This window comes from Balaenoptera acutorostrata, chromosome 16 (genome assembly GCF_949987535.1).
Source record: "Balaenoptera acutorostrata chromosome 16, mBalAcu1.1, whole genome shotgun sequence".
Taxonomy (NCBI): domain Eukaryota; kingdom Metazoa; phylum Chordata; class Mammalia; order Artiodactyla; family Balaenopteridae; genus Balaenoptera; species Balaenoptera acutorostrata.
In genome coordinates, this window is record NC_080079.1 from 25,389,340 (window position 1) to 25,406,101 (window position 16,762).

At 43.7% G+C, this 16,762-nt stretch overlaps 1 protein-coding gene and 1 long non-coding RNA gene across 4 annotated transcripts; one reads left to right on the forward strand and one right to left on the reverse strand.

Annotated features, from left to right (window-relative positions):
• LOC130705034 (uncharacterized) lies at nucleotides 1–7,493 on the forward strand. 2 transcript variants are annotated; one of them, XR_009005659.1, is made up of 3 exons: nucleotides 1–146; nucleotides 1,134–1,331; nucleotides 5,316–7,493. It is a non-coding gene; the product is annotated as an uncharacterized LOC130705034 (long non-coding RNA). The 2 variants fall into 2 exon arrangements; XR_009005660.1 differs by lacking the exon at nucleotides 1–146 and adding an exon at nucleotides 159–294.
• LOC103003545 (glutathione S-transferase omega-1) lies at nucleotides 1,053–12,453 on the reverse strand. Of its 2 annotated transcripts, none has more exons than XM_007172085.2 (6): nucleotides 12,345–12,453; nucleotides 12,030–12,138; nucleotides 8,791–9,013; nucleotides 6,027–6,125; nucleotides 2,076–2,182; nucleotides 1,053–1,283 (listed from the first exon to the last, which is right to left on the reverse strand). In XM_007172085.2, exons 1-6 carry the CDS (start codon nucleotides 12,376–12,378, stop codon nucleotides 1,130–1,132), a joined length of 726 nt encoding a protein of 241 aa, XP_007172147.1. In that variant the 5' UTR covers nucleotides 12,379–12,453; the 3' UTR covers nucleotides 1,053–1,129. The 2 variants fall into 2 exon arrangements, with proteins under 2 accessions (XP_007172147.1, XP_057386929.1); XM_057530946.1 differs by having other exon boundaries at nucleotides 12,249–12,428.
• Between the last annotated feature and the right edge of the window lie 4,309 nt (nucleotides 12,454–16,762).

Consider the following 16,762-nt stretch of genomic DNA (forward strand, 5'->3'; position numbering starts at 1 on the left):
GCGGAAGGCAGGTAGTGGCTGGTCATGGCACCTCAGTCCCCTGGTCTACATCCGACCGAAGTCTGCCCGCAGCCTGCCCCGGGTGGGGCAGGCGGACGGCGGCAGAGATGGGTCCGCCCGGAGCCTGGGCGTTGGTGGCGGCCGAGGTGGGTGGCTGGAGGCCTTTTGTGAAGTCAGCCAATTCTCAGCTGCTTCTCAGGGTGCGGCCCCCAGGTCGCCTGCGTCACCATGGGGCGGAGGACTCATTTCAGATGTGAACTCCCCGGCCCACCCTACCGAATCGGAAATCCAGGGGTGAGCCTTAGGTGACTGTTAACGCGCTCTTACGTTTAAGAATGAGTACAGGAAACTAGACTGTACTGGGGCAGGTGGACAGCCTGCCCCCTAGTTCTGATATAAGAGCCCTGTGCTGGGTGTGTTTCCCCAGAACTTTCTGCCAGCGTCTTAAGGCCTCACTTAACCTCAGGACCTTAGTTGAATCATCTGTAGAATGAAATCCAGCCTTATATACTGAATTGATGGAGGTGGTCTTCACAGTATTCAGTTACATATATGGGACACCTTCTGTGTGCCCAGCATAAGATTTGGTAGGAAGGATTTGAAGGAGTTAGTGACTGGAGACTGGGAGAACAAATAGGAGACCACCTAGTCACGTGGCTTTGATGTGACGTGGGTCTGGACTTCAGTGGCAACAACAGTAAGAAGAAAGGTGTAAAACTGAGTCAGTGATGGAAAGGAAAGAATGAGGAATTGAAAGGTTCTTAACTCAGAACCCAGAAGACAAACTTGAAAGGGCATCTCTTGAAATGACACCACAGTATCCAAGTGGAAATGTCCTATGTGCAGTTAGAAACCCAGATTGAAGTTCAGCTCTCACTAGAGATGATTTAGAGGTTTTCAGCATGGACTGTGATAGAACCCTTAGCATCCTTTGAGCATCCTGAGACAGGAAATGTGTTTACGTTTCTGCAGGAGGGACTTGAGGAAAGCCCACAGTAAGGCCATAGTGTTAAATCAGAGAAGGTGATCCAGTGAGACATGAGAGCACTTGGTAAAATAAAAGCATGTTATTATTCATATTAGTGAAGGAAAATATCAGATATATTTTCATTGTTGACTCCTGTCCCCTTCAGAGCCCATAGTCACAGGCCTCGAGGTTGTTCTGCAAGTAGAGATCTAAGAAACCTCGAAAGGCCTTTGGATCAATGAAGAGGGATGATACTGCAGGATCTTTCATCATGGCTTCCATCCAGAGCTTAAGATTTGGAGTGTGGTCTACACATCTGTGGGAGATGGAAAGAATGATGGTGTGAGCAAGGCTAAGTACGAAGGTATTGCAAATTCTCCTATATATCATTATTACCACTCTGCAGTTTCATATTGTTTTCCTCTAACTTTTTTAAATAGTTCTTTAAAAATACTTATTTAAGATGCATGTAATCATTGAATATGAGATTTGGAAGATATTGTAGAGGTCCTTGTTTTGTGAAGAGGAATCTAAGACTAGAGTGAAGTGACTTGCTCAGTTAGCATGAGAACTTGTCCAAACGGAGGCTGATAGTTTTTTAAAATGAGAACATGAAAGACAACCAAGAATGTTATATATTTGTTATTCTATGGTCAGATTGTGACTAAAAGTAACCCTGAATAGCTCTAAGCTCTAAGAAGTGGGAGTAAGCCAAGGTCGCTGCCAAACTTCGAAACACAGAGTTTGGAAAATAGTGTGGGACTCTTGATGGTAAATGGGAGGTAGCATTGGTCATACAATCCTTCCTGAAATCCTTATGAAAATGCACATCCTTATGGATTTTTAACCAGGAGGGAAGGAGTAAATTATTTTGAAAACATTTTACTACATGTCACAGAACTCCCCACCCCTACCGGCCCCAAGGATGAAAAATGGTGAGTGTAGGTATAGGACATGCCCTGGAAAGTCCCAGTCTCCTCCTGTCTGCTTGCTCCCATTCATGCCAGTTGAATGAGATATGTTAATTTTTGTTCATAAAAAAAGGTTAGTATATACTATTTCAGTTATCATTATCCTAAATTAAGTACAAAATAGTCAGATATCTTACTCATTTAACTCCAGGGCTATCAGCCATTCAAACCAGGGCCAGATGAGGTAATCAATCATAGAAAGAGAGCTGCCACCAAAGAAGGTTGTCTTCTTATTAGTCAGAACCTGAACATTAAACAGCATAAGAGTACTTCTTATTTGTGCATCTGGTAAGATTCATCAAAAGAAATGATGAAGGCAAGAGTTAAGTTAAGCAAGTGAGAGCAGCAGGTTTTACCCTGACATATTCAAGTTGGCTTTTTGTCTCATTAGTTTAAGCTTTAGAATCTCTTGGTTTGGGATGAAGCAAAACGGTCAATAAAATAAACTGGAAAATGGAGAAAAATAAAACAAGCTACAGAGTACATGATCTTTGTTATAGATATATCCAACAAAGGACTGGTATTCAGAATATAGAAAGAACTCCTGGGAATCAAAAAGAAAAAAAGCAGAAAACCCATCATAAAACTGGGCAAGACTTGGACTTCACAAAAGAGGAGGTCTAAATGGCCAATAACCATTTGAAAAGGTGCTCAACTACATTAGTCATCAGGGAAATGCAAATTAGAACCAAAATGTCATACCACTTCACATCCATCAGAATGGCTAAAATGAACAAGACAAACTTAGTAAGGGTGTGGATCTACTGCTGATAGGAATGTATCAATAATTTGGTACAACCATGTTTTAACAGTATCTACTGAAGCTTCATGCATGAGTTCATGCATACAGTATAACCCAGTAATTATATTCCTTGGAAATGTGAACATATGTTCACCAAAATATAGGTATAAGAATGTTCATTGCAGCACTATTTGTTACATCCCCAAAGTGGAAATGTTTACTGTCTGTCAGGACTAAAATGGATAAATTGTACAGTAGTCATACATTGGAACACTATACAAAGAATAGGAATGAACTACACACAATATAGGTGAACCTCAGAAACTTGATATTGTATGAAAGAAGCCAGACCCCAAAGAGTGCATATTATATGATTCCATTTGTATAAAGTACAAAAACCATCCAAAACTAATATTCTGTTTCTAGATATGGATGCTAGTATCATGGCTGTGTTCACTTTGTAAAAATTCACCAAGCTGTACTCTTATGCTTTGGGTAAATCTCTGCATATAATACTTCAATAAAAAATTTACTTGGGCTTCCCTGGTGGCGCAGTGGTTGAGAGTCTGCCTGCCAATGCAGGGAACACGGGTTCGAGCCCTGGTCTGGGAAGATCCCACATGCCGCGGAGCGGCTAGGCCCGTGAGCCACAGCTACTGAGCCTGTGCGTCTGGAGCCTGTGCTCCGCAACGGCAGAGGCCGCGACAGTGAGAGGCCCACGCACCACGATGAAGAGTGGCCCCCACTCGCCGCAACTGGAGAAAGCCCTCACACAGAAACGAAGACCCAACACAGCCAAAAATAAATAAATAAATTAATTAATTTAAAAAAAAATTTACTTAAAATATATTGGAAATAACTAGATTAACTGTTAAACAGATGCCAAATAAAATTCTTTGAAAACCAAACACAAATACTATGATTCTGAAATTTAAGAAGGTGAATTGGTATTATGGTTTTGCACACAGAAGAACTGAGACTATCATCTGGCTAATCAACACCAAACCATTTTATAAAACATCCATAGTTTTTCTCAGGGCCCTTATAACATTCTGCATTGAAGATAGATCATTTATATCTACCTGAGTATTTGTCTTTGGTCTACCACCAAACTAATCATCTGAGCAGTATGGGCCGCATCTCACCTTCTACCTCCCATGCTGTCCAGCAGAGTGCCTTGCAATTATTAGGCACTCAGAATTGTACAATGAATCACTATTGTTTGGGGCTGTCCTTAAACTGTAGTGCCTGGTAATATTATGCATAAATAAAATAAGCATGATAGTTTCACTCAGAAGGAAATGCCCTCTCAGCAGCCTGAAACATGGAAATGGTACCACTCACTGTAAAGTGTGAGTCCTTAACCTGGAGTTCTGTGAACTCAGATGGGAAGAAAATTATATGTCCCCCAACTAACCCCAAATTTAGCAGGTAGTATGTGGATGTTATACTGCTCCAGGGGCTGATACCTTCAACCTCCACCTTGTTCAAGAGTCAACTGTAGTTGTACATAGAGATTATTTGAAATCAGGAAACATGATTATCTTCATGTCCCTATATGTGAAAACTGATTCCCTGGCAGTCCAGTGGTTAAGACTCTGCCTTCCAGTGCAGGAGGCATGGGTTCGATCCCTGCTCAGGGAACTTAAGATCCCCCATGGCATGTGGTGTGGCCAAAAATAAAAAACAAACAAACAAAAAAAACCTGATTCAAGAAAGAATATAAAAATCCTGAAAATCAATTAACATTAAGAAAACTGAACTATACTATTAAACTCCACCCCCATAAAAGACACCGGACTCAAATGTTTTAAAGAAATAGCCAAACCCTATCAAATGGTTTCAGACCTTAGAAATCCAGAGAAAGTAAGCCAACGCATTTTATGAGGTTACAGTAGCCTTGATATAAAAACCAAATAAAGATATGATAAGAACAAAATAATCTCCTTTACGAACAAATATGCAAATATCATTTAAATATCAACTAATTCTAAAGTATATATGAAAATCCACTGAAAACAAGTAGGTTTTACACAGTAATACTGGCATGGTTCAACACCAGAAAAATCTGTCAGTGCCACCATATATATTCACCAGATTAAAGGGAAAAAGTTCAATGAACATTTCAGTAGATGTAATAGATGCAAACAAAACACTAAAAATCCAACACGCATTCATGACTTTTTTTTAAATTAGAAAACTAGTAATAGAACTTTCTTAATGAAAAAAAAAAGGTTTCTGAAAAAATCTCCAGCAAAGTTCATACTTAATGATAAAAGGTTAGGATGCATTCCCATACGAGACAGGACTGTATCTTCTCTCAGTAAAAACCTAAGGTTGAGTGTGAATGGAGGATGATGATTCCATATACAGGTCCAAATGGCAGCTCTCCCGCAAAGCAGGTAAAAACACATCTGGGCTTCCCCAAACGTCTGTCTGACTAATGGCAAACTCTTGTGGGAAATGTTTATTATATAATAAACATTTTTATATAATTTTATTTAAGTTTTTATACAAATTTTATTTCTTTTTATATAAGTTTATATAAGTTTATTATATAATACTAAGTGGGAAAAAGAACACAATGACTTATACTCTGATTATAGTTATGTTAACTTTTTAATATATGTTCAAGGACTGGGCTTCCCTGGTGGTGCAGCGGTTAAGAATCTGCCTGCCGGACTTCCCTGGTGGCGCAGTGGTTAAGAATCTGCCTGCCAATGCAGGGGACACGGGTTCAAGCCCTGGTCCGGGAAGATCCCACGTGTCGCGGAGCAACTAAGTCCGTGCTCCACAACTACTGAGCCTGCGCTCTAGAGCCCGCAAGCCACAACTACTGAGCCCGCGTGCCTAGAGCCCGTGCTCCGCAACAAGAGAAACCACCGCAGTGAGAAGCCCGCACACCTCAATGAAGAGTAGCCCCCGCTTGCCGCAACTAGAGAAAGCCCGCGCACGGCAGCAAAGACCCAACTCAGCCAAAAATAAATAAATAAATAAATTTATATATATGTAAAAATATATATGTTCAAGGACTGAAAACAAGCATGGAAAAATGACAACAGGTGAAAAACTGGAAATGTGGGTGAAATTTTTCCATGATATTTTCATGTCAGTGTGATAAAATGTTTTAAAAGCAAGCCCATGACAAACCATTTTTAGGTGTTTTGGTTTGTATCTTAAACACAACAGCTTACAGCCGCTATCTGTTGTAAGCTAAAATTTCCTATTTGGTATTATTGCTAATTACCTTAAAGTGATTTTGGAAATGGGAGTATGAAGAAAAGAGTAGAAGGTGAGAGCAGATACAATGTATCACTTCAATAAAAATCAAGAAGGGATTAATTACCTCCTCTAGCTTGCTGAATTCTTTATGCAATTCTTCTTTCACGCCAGAGCAGTCTTCCTTATTTTGCCTTCTAAGAAAGCTTAATAACAAAGGTGGTACCTAGACAGAGAGTAATTTCTTAGTTTATCAGTGTGAGGCGAACTATACCAGCCCCCTCATATAAAAGCACCATAGAACCCTCGTAGTCCCAGTGTCAGGATGTTCTAGAAACTTCAAAAGTACACCAATTCCTTTGCTCACAGAGGTCGGGTACTGATCTTAAAAACAGTTTTGTGGCTTAGATGCTGTACTGGTCAGGATTTTATACGCTGCAAATAAGAGAAGCCGATTGGTGAGCTTGGGTCAAAAATGTCCTAAAAGGACACTGAGTGGCTCATAGAATTGTTGAGAGGCTGAACAAACAGGTCTGGAACATTTCAAAATCATGCTGGGAACTGACCTGATGGGAAGCACCCACTGCCACCAGTGAACCGAGCACTAGATGCTACAGTCTGTGCTGCTGCCAGAAGTTGGACTCTGAGGTAACCAATGCCACTCTGGAATTCAACCTGGCAACCACCCCAGCTCCTGAAAGCCAGGAGCTCTGCCACCCTCCCCAGTAGAACCAGCACCCCACACCAAGCCCGTTTCCCCACATGGCTCATTTCTGAATTGAACTCTACCATGTGTGTGTCTGAGAGGAAGAGCCTAGGTCCAGGCCTTGGCACCAGCTGCAAAGGGAGCTGGGAAGGGGATTTTCCTGATTTCTATCTTGGGGAGGGCATGAGAAGACAGTTCAAAGTGGTTGATGACCTGAAGACTTGACAGGTGTCCTGTCAGATGCTTTCATGCTTGTGGTGGAGGTGTCTGTGTTTTAATGCTCGGTCTTTGGTATTGTCTCACTGCAAGAGACAAAAGTCCACTCGTCCAGTGGAAGTAAACAGGCACTTGTAAAAATACAGGAGAACGTCCTGCAAGCCCATCCACCCCAGGGTACAGCTTGCCGTCATTGGAACTGAAGGTGTGCAGGCAGCCCTTCCTTCCACGTTTCCATCTGGGCTTGCCTGGTCTTTCATCTCTGCTTCTCCTTAAATGTCTGCTCCTTGTTATTTTCCAAATGTCAGATCCCTTTGCAATGCTCTTAATTTCTGATTCCTTAAAAAGTCTTTTTTTGTGTGACTTTGATTTGTCGCCTCCAATGATATATACATACACCTCTAAAACCTCAACACATATATTGTCTTTGTCTCTGTGTCTCATTTCCAGGTTCCCAGGAGAAGGTGATTTGGCTGTGGGTGCAGGTGGGGGCATTTCTGGTTTGCTGAACTGGGGTCAGGAGGGTGGTGTCATAATAGTACTTAAGGCCACCTCTTCCCTGAGTGTGAGGAGGGAAGTAATGGTGGGCATCTCCAGCTGTTAGCTCATTTTCTTTCTGGACAGTACAATGAATCTCGTTACTATTTTTAAAAATTCTCCAACATCTTTCTTGTAAATGCCATATCCCCTGTCCATCATCTTTGATGGCAACCATCTCTAGTATTCTTTCACTCTCGTTCTGCTAAGCCAGACAACTTCCTCTTCCTTCCCCATTGACTTCCCTTTGCAATGTCTCCTTTAAGAAAATGTTCTCCCTACAAGTTTCACCTTCTGGATATTTCTCTAACCATTTCTTTCCCTAGAGACAAGATGTTTCTTGTTATGCTGAGATATATCCTGACAAAAGTAACAGAATTATAGAGATATAACCTGACCATGCTATTCGCATTGTCTACTGTTGGTCATTTCTTTGTTAATACTAATTGTTTGAACTCACCTAAATGTTTGATTTAACATTGATGCTAATTAAGACACAGGCAGTTCACCTATAGGAATGTCATTTACTCAGTCCACAAGGAGCTATTGCCAACACACAGAAGATGCTCACAACTAGACAATGTGGCTAGAACAACAAGAGCTAACATTGAGTATCCACCATCTGTTGGACTCTAGGTGTTTATATTAACTGATTTTTATCAATGGGATGGGATCAATTACTATACTCAGTTTACACATGAGCTGAGGCACAGAGGTAAAGTAATAAGCAACTAGCTCACCGTCACATAACTAGGAAGGGCTGGTTGCAAGCCTAGGCAGTGGGCCAACAGTGATGGAAACACGGCCCTCACCTTCAAGGAGCTCACAGCCCTGGTACAAGACACAGGCAAGAAGGCGGCAGTCCCCACAGGGGAAGGTTAGCACACGTGGGCACACAGAGCTGGGCACTAACCCAGCCCGGACAAGCTTCTGGAAGACAAAGGTATCTGAGCAAAGGCAGTTGTCCCTTGGTTCCTTGAAGGATTGGTTCCAGGGCCCCCAGCAGATACCAAAATCCACTGATGCACAAGTCCTTTATAAAACGGCATAGTATAGTGGGCCCTCAGCATCCTCTCGTTCTGCACATACAGGAGCGCAGACTGTACAGGAAAGAGGACTTGGACACAACCAGGCAAAGTGAGAAGGGGGAAGAGTCTTCCAGCAAGAGTTGAGAAGAAGGTGGCAAGTTTGGGAAAAATAAAAACATTCAGCATGACAGGAATATAAAGTGTTAGGAGAAGAGTGGAGAGGCATAACTTTGGGAAGTAAACAGGATCCGGACCATGAAAGGGCTCATAGGACATGTCCGAGCAGACAAGAGCATAATCCTGTTTGTCTTCCCCACCCAAATCACTGAACCATCAGTGACAGCAATGATTTAGCTTAAAAAACAAAGGTGTTATACAGGAGCTGAAATTTCTTGAACACACACCTTAGAAAACAACTCAAAGACCATCTTTTGGCAAGCTTTCTCATAGGGGTCATCTGGCAACAGCTTCTTTCCTGGATATGCTTCATCCAGGTACTCACAAGTGATGGCAGATTCGTAGATCACTTGACCCTGACTGTTTTCCAGAACTGGCACCAGGCCAAAGGGATTCTTCTTGAAGAACCACTCAGGCTTATTTTTTAGGTTGATGTTAATGACTTCATGCCTGAAAAACACATAGAGGACAATGAAGAGAGTAACATTTTTCTTGTACTCCTGAATAAAGCCTCATCGGTATCATCCACTTAGCTGGTCAGACCCGAAATTTTGGAGTCAGCTTGGCCTTGATTCCTTCCCCCTGCCACCTCTTCCTCAAATCAAATGGATCAGCAAGACCTGTCAGCTAGACCTTCAAATCACATTCTGGCTTCATCCACTTCTCAGCTTTAACACTGCCACCTCATCTAAGATGTCATCTGCCACCTGGACCTCTACAATAGTCCCACCAGCCCCTCTGCTTCCACTGTGACCTCCCTACAGTCCATTCTCCACACACAAAAGTAAATTGGATGAGGCCACCCTCCTGCTTACTTACAACCCCTCGATTGCTCCTCGTTGCAATGAGGATAAACTCTAAACCCCTTGATCTGGCCCCTGCTTACCTGTCACATATGCTTCCTATGACTTCTCCTTTGGTCATTATGATCTGGCCATACTGGCCTATTTTATATTTCTTGAATTACTTTCTTCATTGTACTGATGATATGTGACTGAAATTACTTGGCTTACTTAATTATGTTTGTTATGTCACCTCCCTAGAATGTAAGCTCCATGAAAGCAGGGATCTTGTGTGTCTTGGTCATATTCATAAACCAACATGTAAATGAGCAAAGTTATAAATAGATTTAAATGCTATGAAGAAATATAAACATTTTCAGATAGGTACTCAGTACACATTTGTTGAATAAATAAGTGGAAATGCTTCAAGATTGTCAATTAGATACTCCATTTGGGACTAAGAGGTAATCTTAATTGTAAAAATATATGAGCCAACTAATTGGGTTTCTCCACACCCCGCCACTCCACTGTATGAGAATCAACATGATAAAATTCAGTTCCTTTTGCTAATTTTAATAGAAAGTTCCTCATTTTTTTCAAGAATATTAGGGAATCCAAAAAATCCATCCACAAAATAAACTTTCAGATTAAATCTCCATGCACTGATACTTTTTAAAAATGTTACATGGGTAAATCACACTAAGTGTGAAAAACAGGTGAAGTCCAGGCTATATTAAGATTGTTTTTAGAACTAACTTGTATCTTGCCTAAGAGATTTTAGGGGAAATAAGAGAAAAGAAAGTTTCATATAATTGTTAAAGCCAGGTCCATATCATTGTCAAAGCTGGATGAGTGTTCAATAGAACAGATTAGCTACTCAAAAATAATATACCCAACACCTTTTGTTTCCTATTTCCTCATCCACCTCAGTAGCTAGCTATAACAGCATTATCTTGAGAATTTAAATACGCAATCCCTCCCCCCATTGAAACAAAGGAATAGCCAGATTGAACACTGGCATCTGTGTGTATGTATGAAAAGGTTCGTGTGCTGTCAGATTACTGGACACTTCAGATAGAAGCCACTGCAAGAAAAATGATGTTCCCTGCTAAGGAATTATCAACATTTCTGAAATTTTATAGTATGAAAAGAAAAGGTAAATCCTGGGCTTTTGTAATAAAGAAAGTTCTCAGAACACACATGCATTTTGCTAACCTGGCATGGTGAGCCAACAAGGCAACATATCTGCTGCAACAAGTTGGAAGATGTACCTTTTAGAGAAAACCATGCTTTAGTAAATTCCATCATGTGGTAAAATCTAGTACCTCTCTAATCAAAGCCTTCTGGGACTCAAACTTAAAACTGATCCATAAACATAGCAGACCTCTGTTGTTCGCACTGCCTGGCAGCTATTACACCCTTCACCTTCCATACAGACACTTTTATGATAAAATCACTGCAATTTTCCTTTGGAAAACTGTCCCAGTAAGATATGGTTGTTTTCAACCCAGAGTTCCAGAAGGGCACTAACCCAGGACTTTGTGGCCCCAGATCCAGCTGTGTCTTGCTCCTGGACTTTTCAATTGTATGACCACAAGATATGTCTTCTTTCAATCCAACTGAATTGGATATCTCTTAAATGCAATAAAAGAATCCTGACTAATACAGTAAACATAACAAGAGTTGGATAAAATAATGTTTTGATAAATGTTACTAATTGTTGAATATTTTGCTATGTGTTCACAATCTGTTTCATCCAAAATAAGATGCAGATCTTACTGAAGTGATGACTAATCCAAAGATAGTTTTTTTTCTTTAGACTATATCTTACTTTTTTTTTTTAGGGAAAAGAATTGCCTGCTTAATTCTCCCCCAAGAAGACTAAAATTAGTTTATAAATTCTAAGCACATACATGGAAAATTACTTTGTAATGGGGGCTTTGTTTTAAACTTCCACACTACAGGTATCTAATGTCTGTTCAACAGATTCCAAAGGTCATTGGAAGGGAGGCGGTTCAATGGCTATTCAGCTCAGGGAAAAGCCAATGACTTGCATATTTCCTGTGGATAACCCATATGTCAATCACCTTAATAGTTTCAGTGAGGCTTCCCAAAAGTCTGAATTTTTAGGCATAAACACTTTATTTCATTCAACCAACAACCCAATCTATAGGAATAGTCACAGTACAGTTAACTCAGCACTCTGTCCAGCGGAGGGTCAAGGTCTGGACTCTTCAAGGGGGTAAATTACCGACTATTCAGGAAGGGACTATAGCCTCAGAATAACAGCAAACAATATAAACAGGACATGAAAGAAGTGGGGTGAAAGAGAAGGAAGTACAGCAGAAATCAGGGGTCTGCCAGAGCTAAAAGAGTTGCCTGTGATTACCATTCGAGTGATCTCTGCATGCCACTAACTTTACTGGACCCTCAGCTTTTCTGATCCATAAAATGGTTAATCTAAATGGGGTGTCCTAGACTGGTGGTGTCTGTGGCATTCCTCCCGCCCCCCGAGGATAGGGTTCATAACTTTCTATGTTCCCCCCTCCCCCCAAAAAAAGGCTGATGTAGTGTATTTTGTAGTAAAGGAAGCTGCGGGGACCCTATCGAAGATTTCTGCCTGCTCTTCTGGCAGCTGTTGGTTCCTGGCTGGCTCTGGGAGCGGCCCGCGCCTTGATCCTCACCCAATTCCCTTGGCCTTCAGGACCAGGAGCGTCCTCTTGGCGAACGGGCAGAACCTCATGCTGTAGACGCGAATCAGGCCCTCGGGGACCGGCCCCGGGGGCGCGCTTCCTTCGGGGAGAAGCGGAGGCGGTTACAAACCCGACAGCAGCGGGGACTCCCAGCTTCCCGCCGCCCCCCCCCCCCCCCCGGGCCGGGCCAGTTTCCTGCGGGTGGAAGACCTCCTGCGTGGCTCCGCTCCGGAGCAGCACGGCCTCCAGGCCCTGGCCCCGACACGCGTCTGAGGGTCGCCGCGGATCGCGGCGGGCAGGCCTCACCCTTCCCCAGGCTCCTGGCTGATCCTCCGGACATCTCGGCGCAGCACAGGCCCAGCTCGCCCCGGGTCTTGCCGGCGATTCAGAAAGTCGGTCGCCCCGCCCTTCCTCCTTCCCTCCCTCCCTCCCTCCCTCTCTCCCTCCCTCCCTCTCTCCCTCCCTCCCCGTCTCTCCCAGTAGTGCCAGCAACCCGCGCGCAGAAGGCCTCCTGGGCGATCCGACCCTGCGCCCAGGCTGACTTCGGCTTCCCCACCCTCCGCGAGAATGAACGCGCCGCCGCCGCCTCCCGCGTGCCTTGTGGGAGATCGTAGCCAGACGCCCACCCAGTAAGCCCCGACCCAGGGCCGGCCTTCCCGGTTTGCTGGGGCAAAGCTTCGAACACCGCAGATGGCGGTCGCACCCAAGTTCAGCCTGCTGGCCGAGAGGTGCTCCCATGACGAGCTAGCCCAGCCGCACAGCTTGGGAGCAGGCTTGGTGACCCTAAGTCACCCAGAGATAATGAGGGCGTGGCGGGCTCCCCACGGTGCTGGAGGGGGACCCTAGCCCGGCTCAGCATCCCGAGCGAGTGCGGAAGTGCGGCCGCCCTCCGATCCTCACCGCCCCCCAGTGGCCCCGGCACAGAAGAGGGGGAGCACCAGTCGCCCCACCCCCACCCCGTCCGTGTGTGTGGCTTTGTTTTTTTGTTTTTGTTTTTTCTCCTACGTGTGGGTTTTTTCTTGGAGCTGTTTCATAGGAATTCGTGTAATAAAGACTTGGTGTTCTCTTGGTGCAATGGAAAAAAAAAAATGCACAAATGAAGCTCAAAATCCTCAGAGCCTTTCCCTGACCCCGACGGATAGTGGTCTCCAGTCTGCCGGCACGTGGGTCCACACAGGATCCAGACCCTGACCTCCCACACCCCGCGCCCTGGCGGCAGGGACGCGCGCCCAGGCCGCAGTCACGTGGCTCCGACTTGGTTGCAGCTCTCCCTCCACCCAAAGGCTGCCCTTACTTCAGAGCCTGTGGCCCCCAGGGCCAGTGCTTGCTCAAGGTTCCAGAACATGCTCTCCTTTCCATAGCCCAGGGCCAGGTCGCCCAGCCACCTGGAGAGCCATTTCCTTTTTCTGTCTGTACTAACTTAATATGACTACTGGGGAGGGTCACTGTCTCTACTGTCACCCTTAGGACACATCCTTTTAATTTTAACCCAAAGGAAACAGCACAAATCTGGATATTACTAATCTCAGAATGATGATGCTACTTTCAAAAATCTATTAAATACGGGGATTTTGAAGCCCTAGTAGGGGCACATGCTTAGAGTCAGGCAGGTGGGTTAGTGAATTTAGTCTGCAGGTCTATGAAAAATGCCTGGCCAGATCATCCACTCAATCAGCCCCCTCAATTAGGAAAGAGGGGGTTCCAGGGCACATAGTACAGATACTGGAAAAGAGCAGTCAATGTTTTATTTGTCTGCATAGATTTCCAAGCTGGTACCTCCTGTGCTGTTTATTTGGGGAGGAAGGAGCAGGGAGTGTTTTATTTTGATTAGCTCTATATTTGGAGCTGCAGAGTGAGGTGATAAGCATGCCCATCTTGGAGGCTTCCTGCCTGAGTGTGATCCTGACTCCATGCCTGTATTAGTTTGCTAGGGCTGCCATTAACAAAATACCACAAACTGAGTGACTTAAACGCTGGAAATTTATTCTCACAGTTCTGGAGGCTGTAAGTCCCAGATCAAGGTGTGAGCAGGGTTGGTTCCTTCTGAAGGCTGTGAGGGAGAATCTGTTCTGTGCCTCTCCTCTAGCTTCTGATGGTTAGGTGGCAATCTTTGGTGCTCCTTGGAGTGTAGAAGTATCATCAAATAGCTGCCTTCATCTTCATGTGCCCTTCTCCTTGGGTGCATGTCTGTGTCCAAATTTCCCCTCTTTATAAAGACACTGGTCATATTGGATTATGGGCCCATCCTACTCCAGCATGACCTCATCTTAATTTAACTAATTACAACTGCAATGAACCTATTTCCAAATAAGATCACATTCTGATGTACTGAGGGTTAGGGCTTTAACATACGAATTTATGAATTCATAATTTCATAATTTAACTTATAAATTTATTATGAAACCATATGAATTATAATAATCCCTTATTAACCATGTGAATGTGGGCAAGTTCTCTCTGTGTTTCAGCTCCCTCTTCTGTAAAATGTGGTGGTAGAAACTTAATGCCTCTCTTATAGAGTTTGAAGAAAGATTAAATTAGTTAATAAATAAGAAATACTTAGTTATTGGCACAGAATGAATGTTAAATAAATGTTTGTTATTATTAGATACTAAACAAAAAAGTTAGACCACATTTTTGCTAAAACATGAGTCTTGTTTAACTCTTTTTTAGAAAATTAACTGTTTAGAAGGTCTTTAGCACATTAATGATATGCAAATTAACCCTGTGAATTTAAACATAGCAAGGCAAAACCTCTGACTGGCCAAACTAGTGATTCCAGGTGTAGGGATTATTTGAGAACTTTTATTTGGAATGGCCCCGTCCCCTAATTAGTATGAATAATGCAACATTTTGTTGTAATGATTAGAAAGATCCAGTTAATCAATAAAGTAAAATGTTAATTCCTCAAAGAAAGAAGTTGAGACTCACTCCCTCTTGTGAGAGCAGCGGAATCACAACTAACTCCTGAACAGTCATCGACAGGAAGACACTGGAACTCACCAAAAGAGATACCCCACATCCAAAGAAAAATGAGAAGCCACAATGAGATGGTAGGAGGGGCGCAATTACAAAATCAAATCCCATAACCACTGGGTGGGTGACTCACAAACTGGAGAACACTTATGCCACAGAAGTCCACCCACTGGAGTGAAAGTTCTGAGCCCCACATCAGGCTTCCCAACCTGGGGGTCCGGCAACAGGAGGAGAAATGCCCAGACAATCAGACTTTGAAGGTTAGCGGGATTTGATTGCAGGACTTCAACAGGTCTGGGGGAAACAGAAACTCCTCTCTTGGAGGGCACACACAAAGTAGTGTGCACATCAGAACCCAGGGGGAAGGAGCAGTGACCCCATAGGAGACTGAACCAAACCTATCTGCTAGTGTTGGAGGGTCTCCTGCAGAGGCGGGGGGGCAACTGTGGCTCACCGCAGGGACAAGGACACTGGCAGCAGAAGTTCTGGGAAGTACTCCTTGTTTTGAACCCTCCCAGGGTCCGCCATTAGCCCCACCAAAGGGCCTGTAGGCTCCAGTGCTGGGTCGTCTCAGGCCAAACAACCAACAGGGAGGGAACTCAGCCCCACCCATCAGCAGATAAGCAGATTAAAGTTTTACTGAGCTCTGCCCACCAGAGCAACACCCAGCTCTACCCACCACCAGTCCCTCCCATCAGGAAGCTTGCACAAGCCTCTTAGATAGCCTCATCCACCAGAGGGCAGACAGCAGAAGCAAGAAGAACTACAATCCTGCAGCCTGTGGAACGAAAACCACATTCACAGAAAGACAGACAAAATGAAAAGGCAGAGGACTTTGTACCATATGAAGGAACAAGATAAAACCCCAGAAAACAACTAAATGAAGTGGAGATAGGCAACCTTCCAGAAAAAGAATTCAAAACAATGATAGTCAAGATGATCCAGGACCTCGGAAAAAGAATGGAGGCAAAGATTGAGAAGATGTAAGAAATGTTTAACAAAGATCTAGATGAATTAAAGAACAAACAAACAGAGATGAACAATACAATAACTGAAATGAAAACTACACTAGAAGGAATCAATAGCAGAATAACTGAGGCAGAAGAACAGATAAGTGACCTGGAAGACAGAATGGTGGAATTCACTGCTGCAGAACAGAATAAAGAAAAAAGAATGAAAAGAAATGAAGACAGCCTAAGAGACCTCTAGGACAACATTAAATGCACCAACATTCACATTATAGGGGTCCCAGAAGGAGAAGAGAGAGAGAAAGGACCCAAGAAAATATTTGAAGAGATTATAGTCGAAAACTTCCCTAACATGGGAAAAGAAATAGCCACCCAAGTCCAGGAAGTTCAGAGAGTCCCAGGCAGGATAAACCCAAGGAGAAACACGCTGAGACATAGTAATCAAACTGACAAAAATTAAAGACAAGGAAAAATTATTGGGACTTCCCTGGTGGTGCAGTGGTTGAGAATCTGCCTGCCAATGCAGGGGACACAGGTTCAAGCCCTGGTCTGGGAAGATCTGACATGCACAGAGCAACTAAGCCCATGTGCCACAACTAGAGCCTGCACTCTAGAGCCCGTGAGCCACAACTACTGAGCCTGTGTGCCACAACTACCAAAGCCCACGCACCTAGAGCCCAAGCTCTGCAACAAGAGAAACCACCGCAATGAGAAGCCTGCGCACTGCAATGAAGAGTAGCCCCCACTCACCGCAACTAGAGAAAGCCCGTGCACAGCAAT